A 27,178-nucleotide genomic window follows, 5' to 3' on the forward strand; every position below is an offset into this window, starting at 1 on the left:
CATATTTTTTGTTGTAATATTCTGTATTGATTTCATGACGTCAAACACTGGGTATCAAAATGTTTCTCTTTTAAGAAGCCCTTTGAAAATGAGTTTCCAATAAGAATCAAATTACCTACCATAATATAAATATCATTTACCCTACATGTCATCCTTAACTATTTTAACGACTCAAAACTATTGTTTCTCTCACTTTAAATACTGATCTTATTTGAACATACAATGAATGCATGAACTATTGTATCTTCGTTCTATACAAACTTAACAAAGCCATATCAAGTTCGCACGATTCAAAATGATTACATATAAAGTATTCTTAACAATATCAAATATAAAATCTTCGTTAAAATCAAAATTGACTGAAGAATTTAACAACATTTTGTAAATGTCCTTGACGAGGTCGGTGTAGATTCTAATTTTCTGATAAATTAAGCGTGTTTAATTATTTTGCTTATTAGCGACCTCAAACGCAAATAAGGGGGTTAGGAAAAGAACACAAATACAAACCAAACACACATCAATCGAAACAGTTTGTCAGGACAAATGCGGGTTTATTAAAAAAAAAAACATAAAAATACTGTCATATGTGTTACCACCATTTAGCCATTGCAGCATACATGCCATACAAACACATCTACAACTGAGATATCAAAAATATCAATTCACATAACAAAAGGTAAATACTCTTAATAAATCTGTTGAAAAACGTATGTGTTACAATAATAATTATTGACGTATATCGGGTGAGTTAACGTTGATTTGGAAATGTAATTGCACTTCACTGAGCTTTAAATGATTAAAATGAAGCAAATTAATTAAAAGTGTAAACTTTTAAAACAAAACTATCATAAAAAAAACTTCAATCTTTTGGCAAATATGACTGTTTTTACAGCAAGACAATACAAGCCTGTGCATCTGGAAAAGTTCAAAGCCATGGCTTGCCCTTGAGTTTAAGAAACATCCTTTCCTTTGTTGTGCAATGTTTTAATTGCTCCCGCTGGTGTCAAAATTTTAAAAGTATGGAAAAATGTTTTAGATGCCTCTCATGTAAAAGTGTGATGTATTGAACTGATTGACGCGGATAAATTAGGGACACACGATGTCCGGACAGCAATTATAGACAATTTAAACAGTGTAATTGAGTGGATCATAACAAATGAATATTATATAATTGTTTACTTTACCATCATCAGAAGGGTTAGAAATAAAATGAATTTCAAAATCAAAAAGTGTTTAATTCTTTAAAATATAAAATGATTATAACTTATACATATCTAGGTCCAGTAATTCCTTGAAACTTTTCCAGGTGCAAAGGTTTGTCTTTGATGAGGGTAAATGTTTTGATGTCGACACAGCCATATTTATTAAAAAGTAATGATGAACCTTAACAATGCTAAGATTACTTATTGTTATCAAAGAATTGATTTGACGTTCATCGTACATCAATCGTATATCAGATAACGGAATGGAAAGTATTGAATCAAACTCTATAGTTTCCATTTGACGATCTTATGTGCATTAAAATTCAGGGAAGCCTTTTTTCTGAAGAAGAAAATACATTTTACTCTTATATAAGTGCCAGGTTTTTTACAGTTTTACAGTTTTAACAGTTGTACAGATTTAGCTGCACGTAAACATGCACTGTTTGCCAACAAATCCTGATGAACTTTATATAATATACAATAGTAAATATTAACAGATAAAACTATGTGCTTCTGAATGATAATATATGCATTGGCGGATGACAATTATATATTTACCTTATAGTGTAATTCTTTGGTAAGAAGTGAACTTGTTTCATCATCAAATTTGTTTAATTGTGTTTATATAAAGATTACCTTATGATTTTGAATGTAAATAATACCTGTAGAAAATCAAAATATAGTGTGATATTTTTTAAGATGAACCCAAGTGTAAACGTTTTAGCTCACTTTGCATCAATCTATTCGTCATCTGTTCACTTACTTTTGATATTTTTCTGTATTCTTTTTTGATGTCCTCTGAATAGAATGAAAACAAACATTCCGGTATATTTTTTTATGGGGCCGATTTGTCATCAAACATCGCTGTCATGTCATGGTATCCTTTTTTACTTTCTGAATTGCCATAATTTACGAGTACATTTTCTCGAGAGCGGATAAACTTATTGAAACGAAACTCTACAGATATGTTTCTGTGAAAGTCGTTAGTTTTTTGCTTATTTTAGATTCAAAATATTTGCAAGTTGACGTTCAAGATAAAATTGAACCCCTATTTGAAAATATCATTTTTCTTTTCTTTCCAAGGAGAGATTAATTGAAATGAAAACACATCATGCAGAAAGACAAAAAAAAAGCGATTTAATTGGTCAGGTTTTTAACATAATTGTTGTTGTTGCTTTGGTGTTGTAAGAAATTTCGAAACAGCCACAATCGGAGGTCAGAATTTACATTGAAAAGATATTGAATATTACAGTTTGAATAATGTTGAAATTAAAGAGCATTAAAAACTGAAAATTCCGAAAAGTTCTGCAAATGCGGCCAAACAATCTATACCTAAGGGTAGATACACAGTCAGTCAAACCATTGATATACTATACTCTTTTCGATTTTCTGCATGTTTTATTTACATCACAGTGACTTTGAATAAACCAATATGTATATATCATCATGATGAATACGTAACCATTAGACTGCAGCTTGAACACATTTACCATCTGTTCTTAAAAAAATTACATCGAGGCAGTTCGGGATAGTGTTTGTCTAATTTAGTTCAATTTTAGCTCCACCAACAAGTGTTTTATTTGAAAATTTGGTCCAACAATACATTAAAGGCAACGAAGATCAACCGATGAACATAACATGTAAAAGTGTTGGTGGACACCCTCCGCCAAGTCTAATACTTTCAAAGAATGACAACCTTTTAGCCACAGCAGATAACGGAAAGCTTGTATACACAATGCAACCATCGAGAATAGACGATAGAAGCAATTTTAGTTGTACGGCCAACCACTCAGAGTTAAAACTTCTTTTTAATATTGAATCTTTCTTATACCTCAATCGTAAGTTTAAATAACTTAAGTTTGAAAGCCAGTTCCATGTAGTTAACTTGCATATTTCACCTATGTTTTAAACAAAAAATTGGGAATTTACCACAATTGTACAGCAGAGCAATAGTTCTCGACCTGCATTAAAGGGTTAAATAACTTTTTATAACAACTATGTACACTCTTGTATATGCATAGAGGATGATTCATAGCAAAATACCGGACAGTCATCTCTTAGTTTGGGCATTGCATTCATGTCGTTACAATTTATGCATTTTGTATGCGACACAGAAATGTCGAATTTGAATAACCGTCTATCAAACCGGAAATTCTCGGCAAAACTGATATTACTTGTATAGGAATATCATGTAACTGTTGATTAGATACCCTACAAAGCACTACGGACGTTGAAGGAAAATCAGTGAATGTGAAAATTATTACAATGTACAAATATCAATTAAAATAATTAACATTACGACATTTCAAAGACAAAAATTCAACAACAAAATAAAAAGAATGAGGCGAAAGGCAAATAATAACACTTAACAGAAAACTAAGGATTGAGAGACATGAACTCCACCAAAACCACTGGATTAACGCATTTACTACGAACCGATTAGAACTGCTTGCTTCAATAGTAAAGCCCATTGATTTACTAATGGTTCAACTGGTAATTCGTAGCAAGTGATGTGGCTCAATACCACAACGGGTTCATTGATAGTTCTGTCAAACTCTAAGAAATTACCTAATTCATAAATGATATATGAACATGTAGATCGAAACAATCATCGACATATATTTTCAGGTTTTCTTCTGTCTTTCTGTTTGTTAGAATTTACAATAAATAATTGAAAAATCATAATTCAACAACTGAAACATTGTTTAATTTACAGCTAACTATAAATTTCAACCTGTTCGCAAATCTTTGATCCTAAATGTCAGTGTGTGCATTCTGTTATAATTTAACGTGCTTGTTAATTGAAATCTTTTCAGTTAAAACTGAAAGTGTTATAATGGAAACTATCCACACCTTATATGAATTCGATGTTCTGAATGCATCGTGCTTTGCGACTGGTGGTAGACCTCCAACATCTTTTGAATGGAATTTGCTTGATGATTTCTATAACAGCTCCTACGAAGATGTCGACAATATCAGTCCGACTGATACATACAATGTAAAATCAGTTTTGAGCTTAGAGGTGTACAGGTCTTTTGATAAACGTAAACTTACTTGCAGAGCTTTTGACAGCATTGATAATGATGGAATCACCAGAAGCCAAACTCTTGAAGTTTATTGTGAGTATAATTCATTATCAAAAGATTTTTTTTCTTAAAATAAATCTTCCAAATCTCCCTTCTTGTAAATCATGATATAAGACCATATTTTAAGAATTTGATGTTTTATTATTCATCGATGTAAATAACTTTGTGAAATTAAACACTTTTTTATCTAATGTGTTTTTGAAATGTTGCTACTTAGAAATGAAAAGTCCACAATTTGGAAGCTAAAATGATCCCTTTTGTCGTAAAGTGTTGTTCTCTATTGACTTTCATTTTCCATTTTGAGATGGAAGTCAAGATATAAGGTGGACTGTATATGTGGTGTCCTTTATTTCAAGTTTGATTGGAAAGATGTGTTGAACATAGTCCCCAAACTTTGAATTAACTAGAGAGAGGAAATCATTCATAAAGCGGAAAGCGAAGATAGCAAATGATGTTAGATTTCATTCAGTCTTCTTGAAGCTCCTGTGAAGTTTATCTCATATGAACAAAAAGGAACTTGTCGGCATGAATAGCGGCTGCTGACATGCCTAATTTGACTCACTACAGGCCTTACCAATGGGTTTTCCATGCAGTTGTCTAACCTTTGGGGTTTGAAGCTCGCATGCTTCTGCTTGCTTATCCTGTACACCTATATCGTTGTTTGTTTTTTGTATTGTCTAAAATTGACCTCAGAAACTATTTCTTCTAGTCAGTTATTGAAAAACTTCTTATCACCACCAAAGATTCAAAATAAGTTAATGCGATTTAGAACCATGTCGTGATAGATCAAGTTGAAATTTTTTTTTTTAAATGTTTTAAAAAAATCAGAATATAAAAACATTACCACGAAGCTAGGAGTGTTATGTCATATCAAATCCTGTCCCAAGCCAAAGTGACCACATACATTGAAAACAGGTTTTTTTTTATTAAATTTTAATTCTCATACATTTTTATAAATGAATATCGATGAACATCGAGTAAGTACTTTCATGAGTATCTCTAAATATCTTATGATCGAAGAATTTAAATCATATCGTTACCTATTTTTTTTAATCATTTTCAAAAGTTGCATGTGCCAAATAAAAAAATAAATAACTATTGACCAATCAAATCAGGTAAAAATGATTTATACGTTTTTTAGAGTTAAATATTGAGCTGATACTAACTGTTGTATAACATACATTTAATTTTCTCCGTTAATAATTTAAGAAAATTTTAGAAATTTTGATTACAACTGATTAGGGCAAAGTGGACCGTAGATGAGTTTAGCTACTCCTTTGTAATGGTCATTTCATCATATCCGGGTAATCATTAACTATTGACTTTCAAAATGTTTGGATTTGATTGTCACTGCTGAAGGTGATGATTCGGACGAACGAAATTTATAGTGTTTTTATCATTTATGAGACGGGCGGGGAAAATGGACGCGTCTCACAACAGGGATGGTTTATAAAACAATTATGAAACATGTTATTAATGAATGTCTATTCTTGTACTGATAATCGAGCATAGGATATTTTATTTAAATATACCAACTTCACCTGCATATGGGATATACATTTCCCAACTTATTCGATATTCAAGAGCTTGCAGCTCTTACTCAGACTTTGTAAAACGTCACCAGTGTCTGAGCAGAAAGTTGATGAACCAGGGGTATGTCAAAGAACGTCTCGTCCTTTTTCTAAAAAAGTTCATCGGAAGGTACCAAGACCTTGTTGATAAATATTCCGTATCAACTTCACAAACAATACATGATGGTCTTGAAGTATAGATTCTGCATACTGACGTTGTTTATCATCTTAACAACGTGTAATATTGTTCTTTCATTTGTCTTTGTTCTATTATTAATATTACTTTTACTGTTTGGTTTGTTTTCTGTGATATCCATTTGACGTGGCTAGGTACTTATACATCCCGTCAATGTGTTTGTATTATCTTTAATTTTTACTGGTGTGTTTTGTATATGCGACTTTTTGTGTTTCTGTGGTTCTTATAACGTGACTCTGTACTTTAAAAGATCCCGTCATTGTGTTATTGTTCTATTATATGTCATTATGTTATTGTTCTATTATAAATTTGAAAATACTTTGAACGACAAACGACAAATTTATTTTACTCGCGTAGTGGTATTTACCATATGTGGATTCTTAAGGGTTCTGAAGAACTTCTGGACAATTATAAATCTCGGTCTATTTCTGAAATTAATTCTAACATAACTTTTGATTTTTTAACCCTGTATACCAACATTCCCCATGTGAAATTATAAAATTGTTTTGAATAGACATTGAATGACAAACTTTTTTCTTATGTGACGTTTACATTTTCTGACGTCAGACACGCGAAGCAATGAATGTGGGTCTTAATTTGATAGATGCTTTTGTGCTTTTTTTGTAAATAGTTGTTTGTTTTGATATTGTGACACAGTGATGACTGCTGTGCCCATATTTTGACTATTTTATTTATGATGTCTGTTTTGTTCACGCATCGTTGTAGATGTGGCGGAATTTGATGAGACTGTCGTACGGGTGAGAGGTTTGGCGCTGTGGGGCCGGGTTCGGTCCACCATTTTCTACATTTGAGGGTGCCTGTGCCGAGTCAGGAATGTGACAGTTGTTGTCCATTCGTTTGATGTGTTTTGTCATTTGATTTTGCCGTGTGGTTGGGGACTTTCCGATTGAGTTTTCCTCGGAGTTCAGTATTTTTGTGATTTTACTTTTTATTTAAATCATTAGAATAACATGTAGACTGAATACTTATGAATATGAATACAATAATATTAGGTAAATACTTCAAAGAGAGAGTATTCCAACAACATAACAAAACAAAAACCAGAACAACAAGACATCTGAAGTCTTTAACGTACTTGTTTGGTCTACATTTCAACCTTAATTGTAATTGAGTAATGTGATGCATTAGGAACAATTTGAATTTTTTAGTTCCGTTATTCTATTTTATTTTATTTCAATATATGTATATACAGATCCACCATCTATCAATATTAGATACAAAAATTTGACCGCAGAAGATAATATCAGGGAACTCATTTGTCAACCTCAAGGCAACCCAATCATCTATAAATTTTATCAATGGGAGCACCATTCAGCACACGGCGAGAAAATAAGGACTTTAGGCAGTGGTTCAAATGGAATTCTGAAAATCCCCGAATTGGAAAGAACGCAAAGATATCAAGACACTGGGATATACAAATGTTTTGCTGAAAATGGAATAGTTGACAAAGAAGGAAATAAGATTCAGTCAGGATCAGTTTTCTTTGTGAATGAGGGTAAGAAATGAATAAATTAATCGATATAAATAAAAAAATGTTTTCCTTTGATTGTAAGCTATAGTGGACGAGTCTGACAATTACCAAACTTTGACATAATTTTAAAACTGATATTGCAAATGCCGCATGAATTGCTTACTTTATTTGGTTGTGTGTTCATTTGATCAGAGTGTTGTCTATATATATATGATCAACGTAAAAAATGTTTTTTTTTATATAATATGCAAGACAACGACCCAGAAAAACCAAAGAGGTTAAGAAAATCTGGAAAATGGCCAGTACTATCCTTTAAAAGTGTACAAGTCATAAATGCTTTGGTTTAAAATCCCGTTTTTACACACATTTTGATTGATATTACCGTTCGACCATAATTTTAGCAGAGTTTACCGCACTATAATATATTTCAAAGTTACAAAAAAAATATTCTCTCCTCACGGATTGCATGAAATACTACAATTAACTAATATATCCGTCCTTGCCACCGTTGTTCTTCCGTTACTTTCATAACATATTTCACAGCGTTTCTGTTAAGGCATAACTTGGTCTTATTTTATAATTGTTGATTAAAACCACGTAAGAGATTTTCAAAAATGACGGGCAGTCACATCTTGTTTGACGATTCTCTGATTTGTTCTTCAGAACATTAAATTTGTCGTCAATGTCGAATAATGAATGGAGTATTATACTTTGCATTTAATGTTGTGCAAGTTCTTGTTATTAGTTCTGGTGCTTGTTCTGGATTTCAATATATAAGGACAGAAATAATTAGAATTTTACATTGTTTTGTTAAAGGATAAAATTGAACTTCTACGAATCATTTTTCTGAACACCATAAGGTTTTCACCTTTAATAAGCTGTTCAATTACATAAAAATGTAATTAAATTCGTTTTTTATTTGGATCTGGTAAATGTGATTGCATACACGTTTTGGTTCTACTACCTGTTCTTTTACAACCGGTTTAAAACAACTTATAACATATTGGAACAAATCTTATCATAATAGAGGTATTAACAATTTTACAAATTTGTGGCGTGAACCACTCTTTTGAAGTCTTACTTACTATATGATACGGCTTGGTCCATGATGAAGGCCGTATTGTATCTGGTTGTAGTATCATTTGTTGAAGTCTTTCCAATTCCTTTCTCAATAATAAAACCATCATGAAAAAAACTTCCTGAAGACCCAACGAATTACGATTCGATAGGTATTTAACACAAACTGCTGTATAGACGATATTTTATTCGAAAATAATCTCTTTTTTTTAGATATACAAATGATTGTTATCAAACTGAACTCACTCTTACTTAATTTCTTACAGAAGTGATCATGTCCTTTTTAGAACTTTTTCTTGGAAATCTTCCTACTTAAATCTATCACAAAAGTGACGTATCATTTTATAGCTGATTTCTATTACTTTGATGGTGATGTTCCGTTATACTTTTTTTAACTGTACATTTCGCAGCAGGTTTAATATGCATTAGTTTCCAGCAATGTCTCAGATTTTTATCAATGTTGTATTTCTATAGGTTTAAATGGTTTTTAAGGGTATGTTGAAGCCTTATATATATATAGAAGGTTCTCTGTCAGCTATTTTCTACAAATGCTCATAAATTCATATACTGTACTTGTACTTTTTTTCGCGGGTTCTTATTTTCGCGAATTGTGTATTTCAAACAAGTTCGCGGGTATTTATTTTCGCGATTTTTTCCTGAAAATAAAATTAAAAAATCGTTTTACGGTTATAACTATGGCCTCGTGTGTAAATATGAAACTTTATTAAAAGTAAAAGCGTAAATAGACGTCGGGTATACTGTATTAAGGTAAATGCGTAAATAGCCGTCGGGTAAAATGTTTGTAGTACTAAGATAACCGGTAAAAGTGAACTGATTTCAATTTTAATACATTTGTTTGTCATTCTTCATTTGTATTTCAATATGTTAAACATGCTCGAGTATGCTGACAAAGTCCTTATTCCGTACATTGAGTCCGTCCGTAATAAATTGCCATTATCCAGAGCAAAACAGCCCGGTTTGTGCATTTTCGATGTTTTTCGTGCACATAGAGTTGAATCATTCATGAATAAATTAGCGAGAATAACATTCGCACTCGTTTTGTACCAGCATTTTGTACAAGTGAGTTACAGCCACTCGACGTTTCAGGAAATGATGAGTTCAAACAACTGGTAAAATCTAAGTTCACAGAATGGTACTCTGATCAAATCATGACTTGGATGAAAGCCGGGAAAAAAGTTAATAACATTAAGGTCGACTTAAATCTTTCCACTTTAAAACCACTGCACTCTGGGTGGTTAGTGCATGTATTTCAGAATGTAAAAGATGAAAGTTTGAAAAAAAGGTTGGGTTAAGAACGGTATAGCAGAAGTCGCACTCAGTAAATGACAAACTTTTGTAACTTTGGTTATTTGTGTGTATTTATTTGTGCTTGTTTCATTTTCATAAAATCTAATTATAATTACAATTTTGTTTGTTATCAAATGATTACAGTAAAGCTTTTCAAAAACATTGTCTGTTACTATACACACATGTTTGTAAATCAATCGATAACAACTACAATTGAAAAGTCATATGGTTCAAGGTAATCTCGAGTCATTATTGTCTCTTTGATCTTTAACTGGTTTTTACTTGTCACCTGTTGATATTAATCTAGTTTGTTTATTTATCGGATTAACAGGGTTGTAAACATGTCCTGTCATCGATGTAAGGTCAAGTTTACATGCATAGATGAACAGTAAGTTTTCAGTTAAAAGGTTGGATTTAGATTCGCGTGTATTTATTTATAAATCAACCGCGCAATTCGTGAAAATAAATACACCGCGAAAATAAGTACAATTACAGTATTCGTATGACTGATCATGAACGGAAAAAAATAAAGTTATATGTTTCCTAAGTAACCAACAGATCAAAGAGTGATTTATTATTTTTCAGCATAAACATACACAACCTTATCTTACATTCTGAAATGCATGCACTAACCATCCAGAGTGCAGTGGTTTTAAAGTGGAAAGATTTAAGTCGACCTTAATGTTATTAACTTTTTTCCCGGCTTTCATCCCAGTCATGATTTGATCAGAGTACCATTCTGTGAACTTAGATTATCCCAGACATATGACCTTAGTCGTAATTGGCACAACTTTTTGGAACTTTTGGTCCTCAATGCTCTTCAACTTTGTACTTGTTTTGGCTTTCGTACTTTTTTTATCTGAGCGTCACTTGTTAGTCTTGTGTGGACGAAACGCGCGTCTTGCGTATTAAATTTTAAACCTGGTACCTTTTGTTAGCTATTATTCGTATGTTTCTCTATCCTATATGTTCTCCCATGTAATTGTATTGAAGTCCTGTCCTGTAATGTTGTCATTTTCATGTTATATTAAACATTGCCATAAAAGCGGGAGGTTTGGCTAGCCACAAAACCAGGTTCAACCCATCATTTTTTTCTTAAAATGTCCTGTACCAAGTCAGGAAAATGGCCATTGTTATGTTATAGTTCGTTTCTGTGTGTGTTACATTTAAATGTTGTGTTTCTGTTGTGTCGTAGTTCTCTTATATTTGATGTGTTTCCCTCAGTTTAAGTTTGTAACCCGGATTTGTTTTTTTCTCTATCGATTTATGAATTTTGAACAGCGGTATACTACTGTTGCCTTTATTTATCCTGTGGAATTTGATATTGATCGCTTTCTTTCAGGACGTCCACAATTATCCATTTACAATCCTTCGGAACAGTTTTGCAAACTTGGAAGTGTAGGATCACTAGTAGTAAAATTTACGAGCTGGCCTCCACCACTTAAGCTAACTTGGTTAAAATATGAAGACAATCGTAATTTCAACCTTCAATCTTCAGAACGATACACAATGACTGAGACAGCAGCAGTTATTATTGATTCTTTCCATGATAAGAAGATCCATGTAGATGGATACATTGGCATACTTCACATAAATGAAATTACTCTGAAAGATTTAACAAACTATACCGTACAAATTCATAATGAATTTGGGATCGAATTATTTACTTTTTTCCTTTATGATATTCCTAAATCTCAAGGTAGGTTCGTTTTTAATTTATATCTTATATTTGACTGTAGGAATGAAGGTTTTTATTTTTAGTATAAACATGACAACATGATACAATACATAAAAATCGACGGGTACTTTAATGATAAAACATGGTTAAATGCACAGGAAATTCCACTCAAAGTATTTATAAAACAAATTAATATGCTATATCAAAAAAAACAAATTTGTTGTATTGGTCAATGAAACAACAATACAAGGACACAAAGAACCAAGGTTAATCCAGAAACTAACAAACATTCTTCCCCAATAGACAGGTGTCTTACATTCCTTAATCTCAAGGTATGTTCGTTTTTATTTTATATCTTACATTTGACTGTAGGACCTAAATCATGTTCTAGTGTACAACATTTGTGAATAAAATAAAACAGAAGACTGTAGTGTTTTTCTCCTCTTCCATGTTTATGATTTGGAGGTATTTGATGAATTTATTTTCATTGTACACATTGACTTTGGTAACATAGATTCTGATTATCTTTAACAGATTTTCGAACGAATAATGATGAAGATAAAGGCTTATTCTACGGAGGTCCTGCTGTTATATTAACAGTTTTATTCATAACCGCAGTTGTGATTGCTGCGTTTATTGTTTGGAGAAAAAGATGTAAGTTTAACAAAAATGGAAACAAAAACAATGTTATATATAACAATACAATAGTATGATAAAGATTTTAGGTGCAAACCTGATAGAATTTACCTTTTATTTCAACGACTAAAAAAGGATATGAGGTACATGTACATGTACTTCAGAAAAATCATATCGAACGTGTTATTAAACAATTGTTGCACATGGTTCGAAACCACAATAGCACTATTGCAGAAAATTGCAACAGAACTATCGATAAACTATGTTCTTCTATTTTTTCTAGCTCAATGCAAATATTGCAGATCAAGAAAGGAAGCAAATGAATGGAGAGGTAATTATATAAAGAAACAACCTAAAATAATCTACAAATAAAAACATAGCTATGTGAAAAAACAAATAATATGATCATACTTTTGAATAAATATGTACAAAGTAATATTATGCTACTTAAACATTTTAAAATTTTTGAAAAATGTGTCCTGAAATGTTTATAGTTTTCAATACATTCTAATAACATGCATGTGGATCATTTAAAAATTTTGCAAAGCAATAAAAAAAAAATATTAAAACGTACCTGTATGTAAATAAAGCATTACTGAATTTAAAAAATAAATGGTAGTGAAATTGAGGCTTGTGGAAGTGAAATAACGAAAGAAGAATTTACGAGCTCTATCTTTAAGATAAGAAAGTGAACCGAGCTTTGGAATTAAATGGGTTCAAATTAAAATGTCCCACTTATTAAACCTTATTATTGGAAAAAAAACCTTCTATTTATAAATATATACAATTAATGAGTTTGAATAATCTCAGAGAACTATTTAATTTAGGTACATTTATATTTCGTGCACAAAAACTAAGATCTAACATGTTGTAATATGTTTCACACTACCTTCTGCTATCTATGTATACTGTGTGTAGTTTATATGTTGTATGTCTATAGTTGTTATGAATTTGGTAAATAAAGATTATTAATATTAACTTACAACTGAACAGAAAATTTGGAGAGAAATTTAAAACTTTAATAATATCTACTTTATACAATCTAAGCGTTTTGACAATTTTTGTATCTTCAATGATGCTTGTTGCAAAATACATGACAATGAAATGCATATTACAAAAGCAGAAGAGCTGATAAATTCAAAAAGGAACTTAAGTATAGACAAATTCGGACAATGAATGTGCATTAGACAGGACAATCGTCAAATAGACAAAAATAGACATCAACTCCTATCAAACTTATAGCATATGTCTTAACACAAAATATTAATTAACTTATACACAGTGATAAATAAAGTCAAAAGTAGTTAACCGATGTTCAAATCTCATATATCGATTGAGAAGACAAATCAATTTTAGAAACAAAATCTGAGGGAATCATATGAACTCCAAAATGAGCGAGACCGTGTGCGCCTACAAGGTAAGCACACCCTGATATGCATTTATGACTCACTTTGCCGTAGAACTTATTAGTGGTAATTAACATTAGAGAAAATATTTTATGATTAGAAATAAAGCTAGATGGTAGTACTAATACTTTAAAAAATATATCAACTAGCACATGATACATATGTACCACTCTGTTTATATATTCTTAACTGGACATAGCTGTAAGGTTGAATTTGATTGAAATATTTGGCAGCTTTTCTGGCCTAAAAATGAAAGACAAACACTATAGGGTTCTGGATCGGTAAATTAAAATGCTGCAAAGTCCAATAAAAATGTTTTAAGGTCAATTTATCAAAGAGCAATTAAATGGATTCCTCTGATAAAGTATCTATCATGATTCCAACTTAAACCAAAGTGACCTGATAGTGTTGCAAACTGTACCTGGTAATAGAAAATGCAATTCCAATTAACAAAATCAGTAGTTGTTTTGTTAATGAAAAGAGAACGTCCGAGGTTTGGCATGATCATCCTTAATCTTTGACCTTGAGTAAAATATCCAAATCTCATTAAATGATGATCATGACTAATTGGTTTTCGTATTATGGTTAACGATGTATGCCAACGCGTCTTCAGAAGATTACATTTTAGGGGTTATGCTCTTTACGAAGTGGTCAAATCTTTTTGACGAAAATACATAAAAGCTTTGCCTTATTGTCCATAACATTTTTCATTATTTAAAAATCTATATCTATTACTCTTTTCGAGATAGACACTATCGAGTTCAAGGTCGTGCTTTGCTTACTTTATAGGTTTTTTTTTTTCTTTTTAACACTCATAGCTTCATAAGACATTACATACTTAAAATACATGAAAGCATACTTTACATATAAATCGAATTCTATTGGTGTATTGTTATTAGAGTTTTACTCTACTGTAGATAATGATATAAACTGCAAACGACAGGGAAGTATTAAAGAGGCTGCAGTAATATTTTGTAAGTATATGCAGGTAGTGTTACTTAAACAGCTTCTTGGTAAAGGTTTTTTTCTGTTGATAAGAGTTAAATCTTTTATCTTATGACATAGAATACAGAAGTAATGTTAGATAATTATGCATTCAAATTAAAAGCGTTGTTTTCGCATTTAAAACTCATGGAAAATTACAAACGTCATTAAATCGGTTACGGGAATTTGAGAGTATTTGGAACAGAAAATGAACATGTTGTATATCTAAGCTCACAACATTTACTGCTGGGACATTAATTTCGAGAAAAAATTAAAACTGTCTACTTTAATCGTATATATCAGTACAAGAAAAATGTAATTCGTATAGCTGATGTACGGCGGTAAAAGATGCGCGATGATGGAGCATTAAGACCATACGATACAGTTACAGGGGAGATAATGACATTGCTAACGTAAAATGTTATTTTTCACGACGTCAAACTGTGACACATCGGGAAAAGATGCATGTTCGACTGATTTTTTATCATTCAGACTGATTTAACTTAAAAACGAGTTCATGGACCCTTCTTTTTAAAAATGAAATTTGAATTGATTATATATAAAGATTATTTGTGCCAATTTTTATGAAGAAATCACCGATGATTTTTTTTTAATTAGATAAATATACAGCAAAAAATGCCGTTCTGTGACTAAAGTCATGAAAATTTGATAAAAATGAATAATGTCCAAAGAATTGTTACACAAATTCAAATCACACTTATGTAGAGAAGATATTCCAGATGCTTTTACAAAAATCCGCTAGTGTTTACCTGTTGGAATAAAACAGTAAAGTGTGTCTTTCCAAAGGATAGAAATGTCCAAGAAATCGAAATTTACAGTAAATGTCTAAAATTTCGACCCCATTTATCTCTAAAAGTAGCACATGAAGGTATATTTTTTATTACAAATTTGAATTGACTAGGTGAAAAATAGCTTGTATGCAAACTTTCGTCAAAAATTCACCGTGGGATCAAAACTGTATCGTATGCCCTTAAGAACACATTTAATTTAGCATTAAAAAGAGAAACAAGAACAATTTTCAAATGCTACTACTGTGATTTGGAGTATGATCAAGTGTGTGTTATACTACTTGGTCACACAGTAATAAAACACCATGTAAGTTTCACAGTGCTTTAGAAAGTGAAAAATACGGATCGTTATCTAGACATTACAATTACCAGTGTATATCTACGGAACTCTGTGAAAGACATGAATTAAATACACGATGTGTATGCTATTGTATACACATTTTCTTATTACTATTTCAAAAGGATCATATTGAAGCTTATAGATTATTTATTTCATTGTTAATTATCCATTCAATTAAAAAAAAATTGCCAATAGAAATTAGTACAGGTGCGGATATTGTGGGTTTTTTTTTGGGGGGGGGGATTGGCTGGTCCTATGCCTCTCTTAGAAGAATATATGTGGTATATTGCATTTACTGAATTTATAGCTTTTGTCCTTTTGTTTTCTTAATCCTGTTTTTTTAAACTCCAGGTTTCGCTACTGTAATATATATGATTCATAAACTATTATTAACTGTAAAAAATATTGTAGCATGAAATTTTGTTGAAAAGATTATGAGCACCCTGTTTTCGGTTCTAAAGACATTTTTACAAAGAATACAGTAATTTCTAATATATCTTAATAGTGCAAGGTTATATATGGTAAAATGGTTTCAGAAAAGAACATTATCACTAAATTGAAAAGGGTTAAATTTGATCAACATAGTAATATGTTTTGTTACTTATTTGGAATATATGATATTGCCCTTCGCTAAATTACAGTCACAAACTAGAAACAGTTAGTTTTTAAGCCCAAGAATGACTTCTTTTAAACTGAGTTTTACTGTGCGTATTGCTGTGTGTTTGTTTATTCTACATTGGCTAGAGGTATAGGGGAGGGTTGAGATCTCACAAAACATGTTTAACCCAGCCGCAATGTTGCGCCTATCCCAATTCAGGAGCCTTTGGACTTTGTTAGTCTTGTATGCTTTTTTATTTATAGTTCATTTATATTTTTCGGAGTTTAGTGTGACGTCCATTTTCACTGAACTAGTACACATTTTTGTTTAGGGGGCAGCTGAAGCCCGCCTCCGGGTGCGGGGTTTTCTCGCTGTGTTGAAGACCCATTGGTGGCCTTGGGCTGTTTTCTGCTCTTTGTTCGGGTTGTTGTCTCTTTGACACATTCCCCATTTCCTTTCTCAATAAACTTCTCTCTTATTCACAGTTTCTTTAAAAAAAAATCCGGACCATTTGTTTAAAATCACGGATGTTTTAAATGTTGCTCTCGAAAAAAAACAGACAATGTAAAACAATGAATTGTTAGTGAACTACAAGGAGACTGTGCGTCGTTTGTGCTCAAACCATGTTTAATATTCAGAGAATAAGATGAACAGTCATGAATAAAACTATTATATACGCGAAATAGCAGTAAATTGATCTCATTGCATGTAATATCACTCGAAAAAACCTGATCTACACTAGAAAAAAGTGGACCGATTCACTCGAAAAAACACGATCTCCGCCGGACACTTTACCTACCGTGAGTCTGTTAAATGTTAAGAAAAAATCAACTAGGGATATTTTCTGTATCGTATGCCCTTACGATCATATAAGAGAATATAATGACGAGAACCTTGTGGACTGGTGTTGCTATCACTTTTTATCGCAGAAACATTTGACTCGATAAAAGTTGTCATCTAATGTCATAAACAAAGAATAAATTTTCAAAAATTCTCTCACACAGTCGTCCGTTAAAAAACGTTCTCTCTCACACTGGTAGCCGACAGGGACAATTTGAAAACACTCATTGCATAACACTTTTTAACCAAACTGTCTATGTGTAATATTTAAACAAGCCAAATCAGTTTTATTGTGGGAAAATTATGTATATATAATTATACCAAATGCAATATCAAAAAGAAACTTTTAAAGTGATGTGATGGAAAAAAATGTAAATGTAAATAAAGTTTTATTGTTGTCCTATTCAAAGCAATTTATGGCATACAAAATACAAGATTTCATTCTTGATTTTAAAACTCAAAATCAAATAAATTGATACACATCATGGAATGTATTATGTAATTATTAACTTTACAACTGCGTCAAGTAAAATAAGTCATGATTCTTGAGAAATTTCAATTTCTTGATGTTTCTTTTCCTCGGAAATGTATTTGGATTGATAACAACTGAAAATCCGTAATAGCCCTGATTATTCACAAGGGCCCTTCATTTTTCATTATGACCCTTTTTCATAATGGCCCTGTTTTTTTCATTATGATCCTGTTTATTCATAATAGCCCTGTTAATTCATAATAGTCCTGTTTATTCATAACGGCCCTGTATTAATACCCTGTAAGTCTGCAATGGACCATTTTTGCTTTTATTAATAAAGTGACAGTTTCATACATAATGCACTAAACTGGTTAATAATTCGATATAACACTCACGCAAGTACACTCATACTTAAGATAGTGTAGAATGATTACTGTTTATATATGCAAGGTCAAAGTACCTCATCGGCTAATATGTTAGAATCCAAAAGTGATGCCGTAAGAAAACTAACACAAAATCACTATTAACATAAAATAAAATTAATCATAGGAGTAGTGGTCTTTCTGTAAATGAGTTACTTTATATTATACATTTATATTTTAACGCTATATGTTTTTCTGTCATTAGGCTGGCCCTTTTAAACTTTTGAATAACGCCACGTAATGTGGCTAAAAATAATTCATACAACTGAAAGTTGGTTGGCATATTGTTTTCCCGCTCTCCGTCCGTCTGTCCTTCCCTCCGTCCGTCCGTCCGTCTCATTATGGATATATAGCTACTCCAGATAACTCCTCCTACAAATTGAATGCTAGGAAGTTTTCACTTTGCTGGCTGTTTGTTCATATATTGAAGGTGTGCATGTGGTCAGGGTTTTGATTTTAATTGATATTTGCTTTTTTGGGAGAAAGTTGAACTTTGTCATTTTTTGAGTATATACTTGCATAAGAGGTGCATAGCGTTTCCGGATAACTCCTACTACAGTGAACCATAGACCTATGTTCTCCCATGCTCAACTTTGTGTATTTTAAAATAACACTTTGCATCTGTGGTGGCATCATTTGTGTCTCCCAGACACAATTATATCTCAAAGAAAGTCCTACATTGACTTTGTTATAATACAGTTACTTCAGAGTGGAGTGCGGGGGCATCATTTTGTCTAGTTTTATTTCGGAGATATCAAAAGACAGTGCCAATAGGAAGTTCAATATATAAACATATATTTTTTAAAATGATGACTTCTGGAGATAAAGGAGAATTTTTGGCGCATTTTTACCCTAACAAAATACTCAATGCAGTGAGCGATTATGATTAAAAAATGCATTACAAAATTCATTTAAAACTAAACCTTATTCTTAGTCCCAATCGCGGTTTAATTTGTAGACTTCAAAGCCAGAAGCAGCTAGAATGTCATATGAATGTATGAGTTTGAACTAATGTACATCTATTAGATAAAAGTGATAATCGTTTTACAGAAATTGTCATGGATATCATTATATTTGTTGATTCCTGATTATTTCGTTGTCTTTACAAGTTCTGCATACAATCCTATAGTATTTCGTTCGACGTTTAAATTTGTAGTTCAATGTCTTTCATATTCATAATATAAATCATAATTTTCTTTAATCCTATTTGATATCGTAAACGTTCTTTTACAGCAAATTCATCTAATAAAAGAGCAAAATTAGGCGATGGAAACCAATTACAAAAAGCATCAGATGATTTAGACGAAGAATACAATTATTCAGAAGAAGATACTCGTACGTTATTTTTATGCCGTAATTGTTTTTATTACATGGAATCCTTTGATACGTAGTTTTATTTGCAATCGTTTGTTTTATACTTTCATTTCAATAGTGAATTCTAAGTAATCGCAAATTTCTGTAATCTTTGTTTTTGCATCAATGATTATATTTTTCCCCTCAGCTATCAATCATCAGAAATTTCAAAGGATGCTGTTATAGGATCTTAGAAATCTTCTGAAAAAGACGTTAAGACATTTATATCTTTTAAAAGACTATCTATCAAAGGTTACTGTGAATGGATGTCTTATTTATGTGCCTTGATACATAACGAAAATTGGGAAACACATATCGGTTTATTCAGAAGTAATCCGTCAGAGCACCTGTTACTGGTTTACACATGCATAGCAGGAGACACGTACACTGACCACGCTGTCGGGTCGTTCCTTTTGAAATTATGTTATTCTCTCATGTTTTTTTGTTTCTATTATTTGTCATGTTTGTTGTCTTAACTGATATATTAGATTTGAACTTCGGTTGCCTTAATTTACGTAGAACACCTTAAATGTATTGTTATCAGCTATTTTGTCTCCTGGCACTTTGTAGCAATCTGTATTAGGCTTTTCATCCAGTTACAGAAATTGTCATTTAAACCGAACTAGCCTTCCATACAACCAAACAATGGTGTTCATAACAAAGTGTTTGTTTTTAAATTTACTATTAATTGGTTATAGTTTTAATTACCTTGTTGTTTTTAATTTGTTATACATGTATGCATTCTGTCTTATATTCAAACGAACTAATTTGTCTTCATAGTAACGTTTTACCTATCTTGAAATATTTGTTGTTTTTTAAACTGGTACTTGTCTGCAATTAAATCTAGTGTTTGATATAAATTATCGTGTCAATAACTTCCTTGCAATTAATTAGTTTCAAAGTTTATGTATTTTTCTTAGTTATACACTGGAACTAAGGTTGCAACTCCCACAGGCAAATTAAAGATGTCCGTAAATGGGTTTCGATGTTCTGTTCAGGCATTTTTAGATATTAAGCTCTCAATTGATTTATATTTTAACCCTTCAATTTTCAAGTTTTTTTCTACTTATTTTCTCTGGACAAAGAAATAAACTCCTAGTGTAAACAGATAGGATTAATTGTGATGAAGTCCGACAAATAATATTAGAGTCAAACAGAAATGAAACTGCTTGTAGGTATTTTAGTCAAATTTGAAGAATCTATAAAAAATGGAGTCATGGTTTTTTAATATCACCATTTCCGGGCTTGCATGACTCAGATAGTTACCTTCGCAACCAGATAAAGACTTCTATTAATTCCATTAAACTTGATATTTACAACAATTGTTGCGTCCGGAATGATCACTGTTTGGTGCACTTATTTTTCTTTACCAAGCAATACAAAATTATCATCAATACTAATATGGAAATTTAACGGTCAAAGCTCGAATGTTGAAAATGAAAACGAATGTCTGTATAAATTTAAACTAAAAATGGCAAATTTCAAAAATGGAAATTAGTTTTAAAATAAATACTAATCTGCACCATCAAAATGTAAACCCATTTAATCACCCAAATATAAAACAACCGGAATCGCGCCAATTTTGGATAACCAGGGTACCCCATATGATAAATAAAGCGCTGCTTTGAGCATTTGAAATACATTCATTATTACAAAAAGTAAAATCACAAAAATACTGAACTCCGAGGAAAATTCAAAAAGGAAAGTCCCCATTCAAATGGCAAAATTAAAAAAACAAACACATCAAACGAATGGATAATAACTGTCATATTCCTGACTTGGTACAGGCATTTTCTTATGTAGAAAATGGTGGATTGAACCTGGTTTTATAGCTAGCTAAACCTCTCACTTGTATGACAGTCGCATCAAATTCCATTATATTGACAACGATGCGTGAACAAAACAAACAGACACAATAGGTAAAAAATGTCAAAAATAGGGGTACAGCAGTCAACATTGTGTTATCATCTTAATCACTATAAAACAAACAAATGTAACGAAAAAGAACAAAAAAGTATAACCAAGAAATTGATGTGCTCCTAACCACAGGAGGAAGTTACTGAAAGAAGAAGAAGAAGAAAGGCATACATTAAATTTAAAATCCTCATTTTGCTTATATTATACGATTTTATTTATCTATGTAAAATCCACCCATAAAGGATGGAAGGTTTTAAGTACTGGCGTAAATCGCGTGTTTGAAATTCGCACAGGTAGACATAAAATAATTTTGTCGTTCAAAGTATGAGGGGATACATAAATACAGAGTCACGTAAAATGGATATAACAAAAAACAGACTTAACAGTAAAAGTAATATTAATAAATAAAAATAAAATAATTGTGTGGTACAAAGTATGACGATATACATAAGTACAGAGTCACGTCAAATGTATATCACAAAAAACAGACTCAACAGTAAAAGTAATATTAATAAATAAAATAATTTTGTCGTTCAAAGTACGACGGGATACATAAGCACAGAGTCACGTCAAATGGATATTTAAAAAAAAACAGACTTAACAGTAAAAGTAATATTAATAAAGATAAATAAAAGAATACTATAACACGTTATAAGATGATAAACAACATCAGTACGCAAAATCTATACTTCAAGACCATCGCGTATTATTTGTGAAGTTGATACGGAATATTTATCAACAAGTTCTTGGTACTTTCCGATCAACTTTTTTAGAAAAAGGACGAGACGTTCTTTGACATACCCCTGGTTCATCAACTTTCTGCTCAGACACTGGTGACGTTTTACAAAGTCTGAGTAGAAGCTGCAAGCTCTTGAATACCGAATAAGTTGGGAAATGTATATCCCATATGCAGGTGAAGTTGGTATATTGCTACTAAGGTGGGGGAAATTGATAATTTCAAAATTAAAATCGTCTCGTTTGTCATAGATTCTGGTACTGAGATGACTGTGTATGTCAAATTCGAGGTATAAGTCTAAAAATGAGGCGGAGGAAGCCGTGTCTGTTGTTTCTTTAATTTCTAGTTCTGGTGGATATATTAATGGAACCCAATCAGAAAAGTTCGGATTGTTAATGGAAAGAACATCATCAATATATCTGAAAGTGAAATTAAATAACCTGGCTTCTTTGATCTTCTTGTTTTTTGACAAGTGTCTGAAGGAACTCCGATTCATATGAAAATAAGAAGAGGTCGGCAAGAAGAGGCGCACAGTTCGTTCCCATAGGAATGCCGACAATTTGTTGAAAAGGTCTACCTCCAAATTCAACAAATATGTTGTCAATAAGAAACTCCAGCATACTGATCACTTGTTCCTCTGTGTAGCATGTTTTACCCTTTTGTTCACTTTTAACAAAATATGCCTTATGGTATCCCAAAGTAATAAATTTATAGCGTATGCTACCATTTTTATGATGAAAAGCATTGTGGATTATTTCTTTTAGACGGTTTTTCAATTTCACATGGGGAATGGTGGTATACAAGGTTGAAAAATCAAAAGTTTTGATAGAACTAATTTCAGAAAAAGACCGAGATTAAAAGTATCCTAAAGTTCTTTAGAGTTTTTAAGAATCCACATATGGTTAATACCACTACGCGAGTAAACAGTTTCACAGTATTTCTGAAGACCCTCTTTCACTACGGACATAATTTTAATCAATCTAATGGACAATTCTTTAGTGGAACATGCAGATGAGCCGGCAATGTACCATTGTTTGTACGGAATTTTGTGAAGTTTAGGTATCCAATACAAACAAGGTAATTCCTCCGATTTGTTGTTCAATGCAATGTTCATTGAAGCCATGAAGGACTTATGATTCGCAAAAATCTCATCCTTGTCAAATGATATGTTTTTGTATGTGGTATTAACTGAGTGCTCATTTATTCCTAATTCTTTTACAAGACACTCGTAGTAATACGATTTACATATAAAGACAATATGAAGTTCACAAAGTTCGCATTTTTACAGAAACACCTGATCAAACATCCCAGCAGTCATTAATTCCACCACCTAAACAACCAATTCCATTTCGTCAAACACTTGGTGACACTGATGCAAAAGAACTACGTCAACCTTCACCAAACCTTGAAAGTGAAAGTAATGGTGAAGACGGTAAGAAAACTGCAAGATAATGTATTTTCCCTATGTCTTAGAACTTAAGAAAACTAATTATAAACCAACTATTGGCAATCTGTGTACTTTACATAAAATCTTAGATATGAATGTTATACTAATATTAGTGTATATATGTTAATCAAGGTAAATAACAGAAAAATAGAACAATTTCAATCACATTCTGTCCAAGCAAAGTAATATCAGGTGCATCCATATTGCAAATCAATATAAAGATAAGGAGATGCTGTTAGATTGCCATGACGACAACTATCCACCAGAGTTCAAATGATGAAGATATCGGCAGTTATAAGTGACCACACGGCCTTCAACAATGATAATATCTCATAAAGTTTTAAAGGAAAATTGAAAACAGGAAAGGCTCTTATCAAATGTCATGTATGTCGTTATTGATCTACAAATGTTGTTCCTTTTAAAGCGAAATGCTTATTAGCACTATACTAACCGTCAATGTTTCTGTAAATCGGCCCCTTGTTTTTTTTTATTTTCTTATTTTTTTATATAGATTTAGCTGCCTGTACATTCATTTATGATGGTGACATGATTTTTGTAAGCAAGTATCATGATTTTATATTTATATTGATTACGAACGGTGCAGTGTCTAATGTGTTTTTGTTTTTGTTTTTGGCTTGAAATTTTGATATTATTATTTCTTAACATTTCACTTATTTTTCGTTATCACTGTTTAATAACTCGAGTATTTAAAATTTAGTTTCATAAGAACAATAGTAAGTTAGATGTTGTTTACCTTTTTGATTGTATAGCAGTTCAGGAAGTGAAAGTTGAAATAAGTGAAACGTGTTCATTCGCAGCAGAAAATGAAGGCTACATTCCAGACGAAGAGAGTTGTAAGTTAATCATACATTTCGGGAGAAAATACTTATAATTACTACACATTACCAAAAACATAAGGTCAATGTATTGTACTTTTTGTTATGTATAATGCAAGTAAGAGAGAAAAAATATTTACATTCATTGCATAAAATACAAAAATAAAAATACCATAATACATTATATGTAATAATTTTATAACAACTTAAGAAGTTCATTTCCAGTCAAAGTCTAGATGTATCGAACATAAGGTAAAAAGTCCCACTCTCTATCCGTATCAAGCTATTTTATTTTACATAAATTACAGGACTGTATGAACACTTGGTAATATAAAATACATTATTTCATGCATAATTATCATATTTCTGTTGTCAACCAGCTGCATAGTCGGCAATACATGTGATTGTGTTTACGTATCGTCTCATTAGATATATATCATCAGCTTTATAAATAAAAAGAGGTTGTATGATTGTAAAGGAGATAACTATTAACCAGAGAACAAATGACGTTAATCTTATCAACTTAAAGCCACCGTACGATCTGCAACGATGAGCAAACACATACCGTGTAGAAAGCTATAAACGGCCTCGACATGGCTTTATGTAAAAAAATTGAAACGAAAAAATCAGCAGCTTGATTTATGCTAAAACAATAAACGAAAAGCAAATATATGACAGAGGGCAATTGACGACAACCATTGTATTACAGACTCATAAATTTTAGTCATAGACACACACAGAAAGTTGTAAGGTTACACATTCAGCAGTAGGAAACAGCACAGGATAAGAACAAACTGTTAAAACCAGTTGTCAGGGGCTTAACAAATTGGGTGGACAAGAGGCACATAACAAACAACTAACAAAAAGACAACATAAATCCGAACGACACGCAGTACCAATCTTAAGAGTACCACGACTAAATTATCAATCAGCACACATCCAATGAATTTAGCGTAAAACAGTCTGGGTAAAGTTTGACCTTGTTTAATAAAAAAATAGAAGTATCAACAGGGTGAGGAATCATAAAAATTAATCAGTATATATCTATAAATGTTTTTACATGATGAAAGTACAAATAAAGACAACTTTCGAAGATCGTTTCACAGTGTTAACCTGCTAAACTTTAAGAAAAAGTTTATTCACATGATTAAGTTTACATGGATCGTATCTAACTTTACGGGCCATATAAACAACATCATCGTAAAAATTAGGAAGTACAAATGAAATATCCCGGTTGTAATTGGTTTTATACAGACACAAATTTACAGCAAAACTTTCTTACCAAATCTTGTTTATATGAAAGAATTTAGTAAAGGTTTAAAGTCATTTGGAATAACGTAATCCTTCACTTAATAATGTAACAGTACTACATCACCGTAAAACCTAAGATGTAAAATCCCCTTTGTAAAAGGTTTCTACATTTACATCCAAACTTCTAAAAACAATCTGTGTATCTTTGAAAAAAGTAGCATGCTTAAATGAATACTTGTTAATTTTTCTTTGTTACTATTTTTAAAATATGTAAGAGGATTAATCCTTCATCCAAATCGTTATTTGGTATATCCTATCAAGGTGAATTTTTTTTTAGTACAGACTAGACGCTCACCTCCTCCAATACCAACAGAACATGACGATTGTAATAAAACTGGTAAGGATTATTATTATGTAAACATTAACAGATAAGTGTTTCAAAATGAAAAAAAAACCTATAGTGGTACATATATGATTGTGGTACATATTTCTATTCGATATGTTCACTTTACCATACGTTCAAAATTAAGCACATCGTCTATCAATGTTTCTTTAATTTCAAATTGTTGCAATGTCTATATGTACAAGTATTTTTATGCTGCGTCGGTATTTGATATATATCTATAGCTTGTTGTTTTTTGTTTTTTGTTTTTTTTTGTTTATTGCTAATTACCTGGTTTAAAACAGAGCATTTCTTTTAAGTAAAAACTCGACGTTTACCTCTTCCCCTACCGGAAGAACAAAATCACTTAATCGAAAGTGGTAAGAATTAAAACCTCTAGCTAGAATGATGCAATACGAAAATCTATAGCGCGATACTCACATGTTACCATACTAGATGTATACTATACATCCGTAAACGGGGATGAACGGATTGTGTCTTGGTAATTTCTCATTATTCTATTTAAACTGGAAAAAAGAAACGCATATTTTTATTTATTCCATAAATGTAAAATATTGTTTGGTTATATCATATTGCCGATAAATGTACGCCAATCCAATATCAAATTATCTCTTACAAATCTGTTTAACAAATTCCATATCTCGGATGTAAGCAACTATGAGTCACAATACGGAATTGATGCACCAACCATCCTTTTGGCTTACAATGAAAAAATATGTCCGTTGAACCTGCCTTCAAAATCTGACAGGGATAATTTGACCTGCCTACTGTCAATTTGACCAAAACTGTCAGACGTCTTTTTATGGGAATAATTGTCCTTAAAAGTCATTTTTTCCTTTTAGTGCAATTTTGACTATTGTCTAGAAAAATATAAAAGATAGTCTTAATAGCACGACTAATGAGCAGAACAGGTTCATAATAAGTAAAATGGTCAAAATCATTACTCGACTCGTCAATATAAGAATTAATGCCCTTAAATTGTTCAAATTTGTATATAACCTTGCAAATTATAATCTATATAAAAAAGCTGTATTAGCAAAATGATCATTCAAACAGGATTTACCATCGTCAGATGACTCATTATAGGAGGTATTGCGCTTGAATGAGGTTTTCTGTGG

General features: G+C 31.6%; 1 protein-coding gene across 1 annotated transcript in view; it reads left to right on the forward strand.

Annotated features, from left to right (window-relative positions):
- The first annotated feature begins 4,024 nt into the window (after nucleotides 1-4,024).
- Nucleotides 4,025-27,178, forward strand: part of LOC127715812 (synaptogenesis protein syg-2-like) — an 83,746-nt gene continuing 60,592 nt past the window's right edge. Inside the window, exons 1-2 of the mRNA XM_052221949.1 lie at nucleotides 4,025-4,321; nucleotides 7,269-7,571. Of these exons, the coding sequence (XP_052077909.1) occupies nucleotides 4,039-4,321; nucleotides 7,269-7,571 (586 nt within the window). The 5' untranslated portion in view covers nucleotides 4,025-4,038. The remainder of the gene's footprint in view (nucleotides 4,322-7,268; nucleotides 7,572-27,178) is intronic.

The sequence above is a fragment of the Mytilus californianus genome, unplaced genomic scaffold, assembly GCF_021869535.1.
Source record: "Mytilus californianus isolate M0D057914Y unplaced genomic scaffold, xbMytCali1.0.p SCAF_9, whole genome shotgun sequence".
NCBI classification, from domain to species: Eukaryota; Metazoa; Mollusca; class Bivalvia; order Mytilida; family Mytilidae; genus Mytilus; species Mytilus californianus.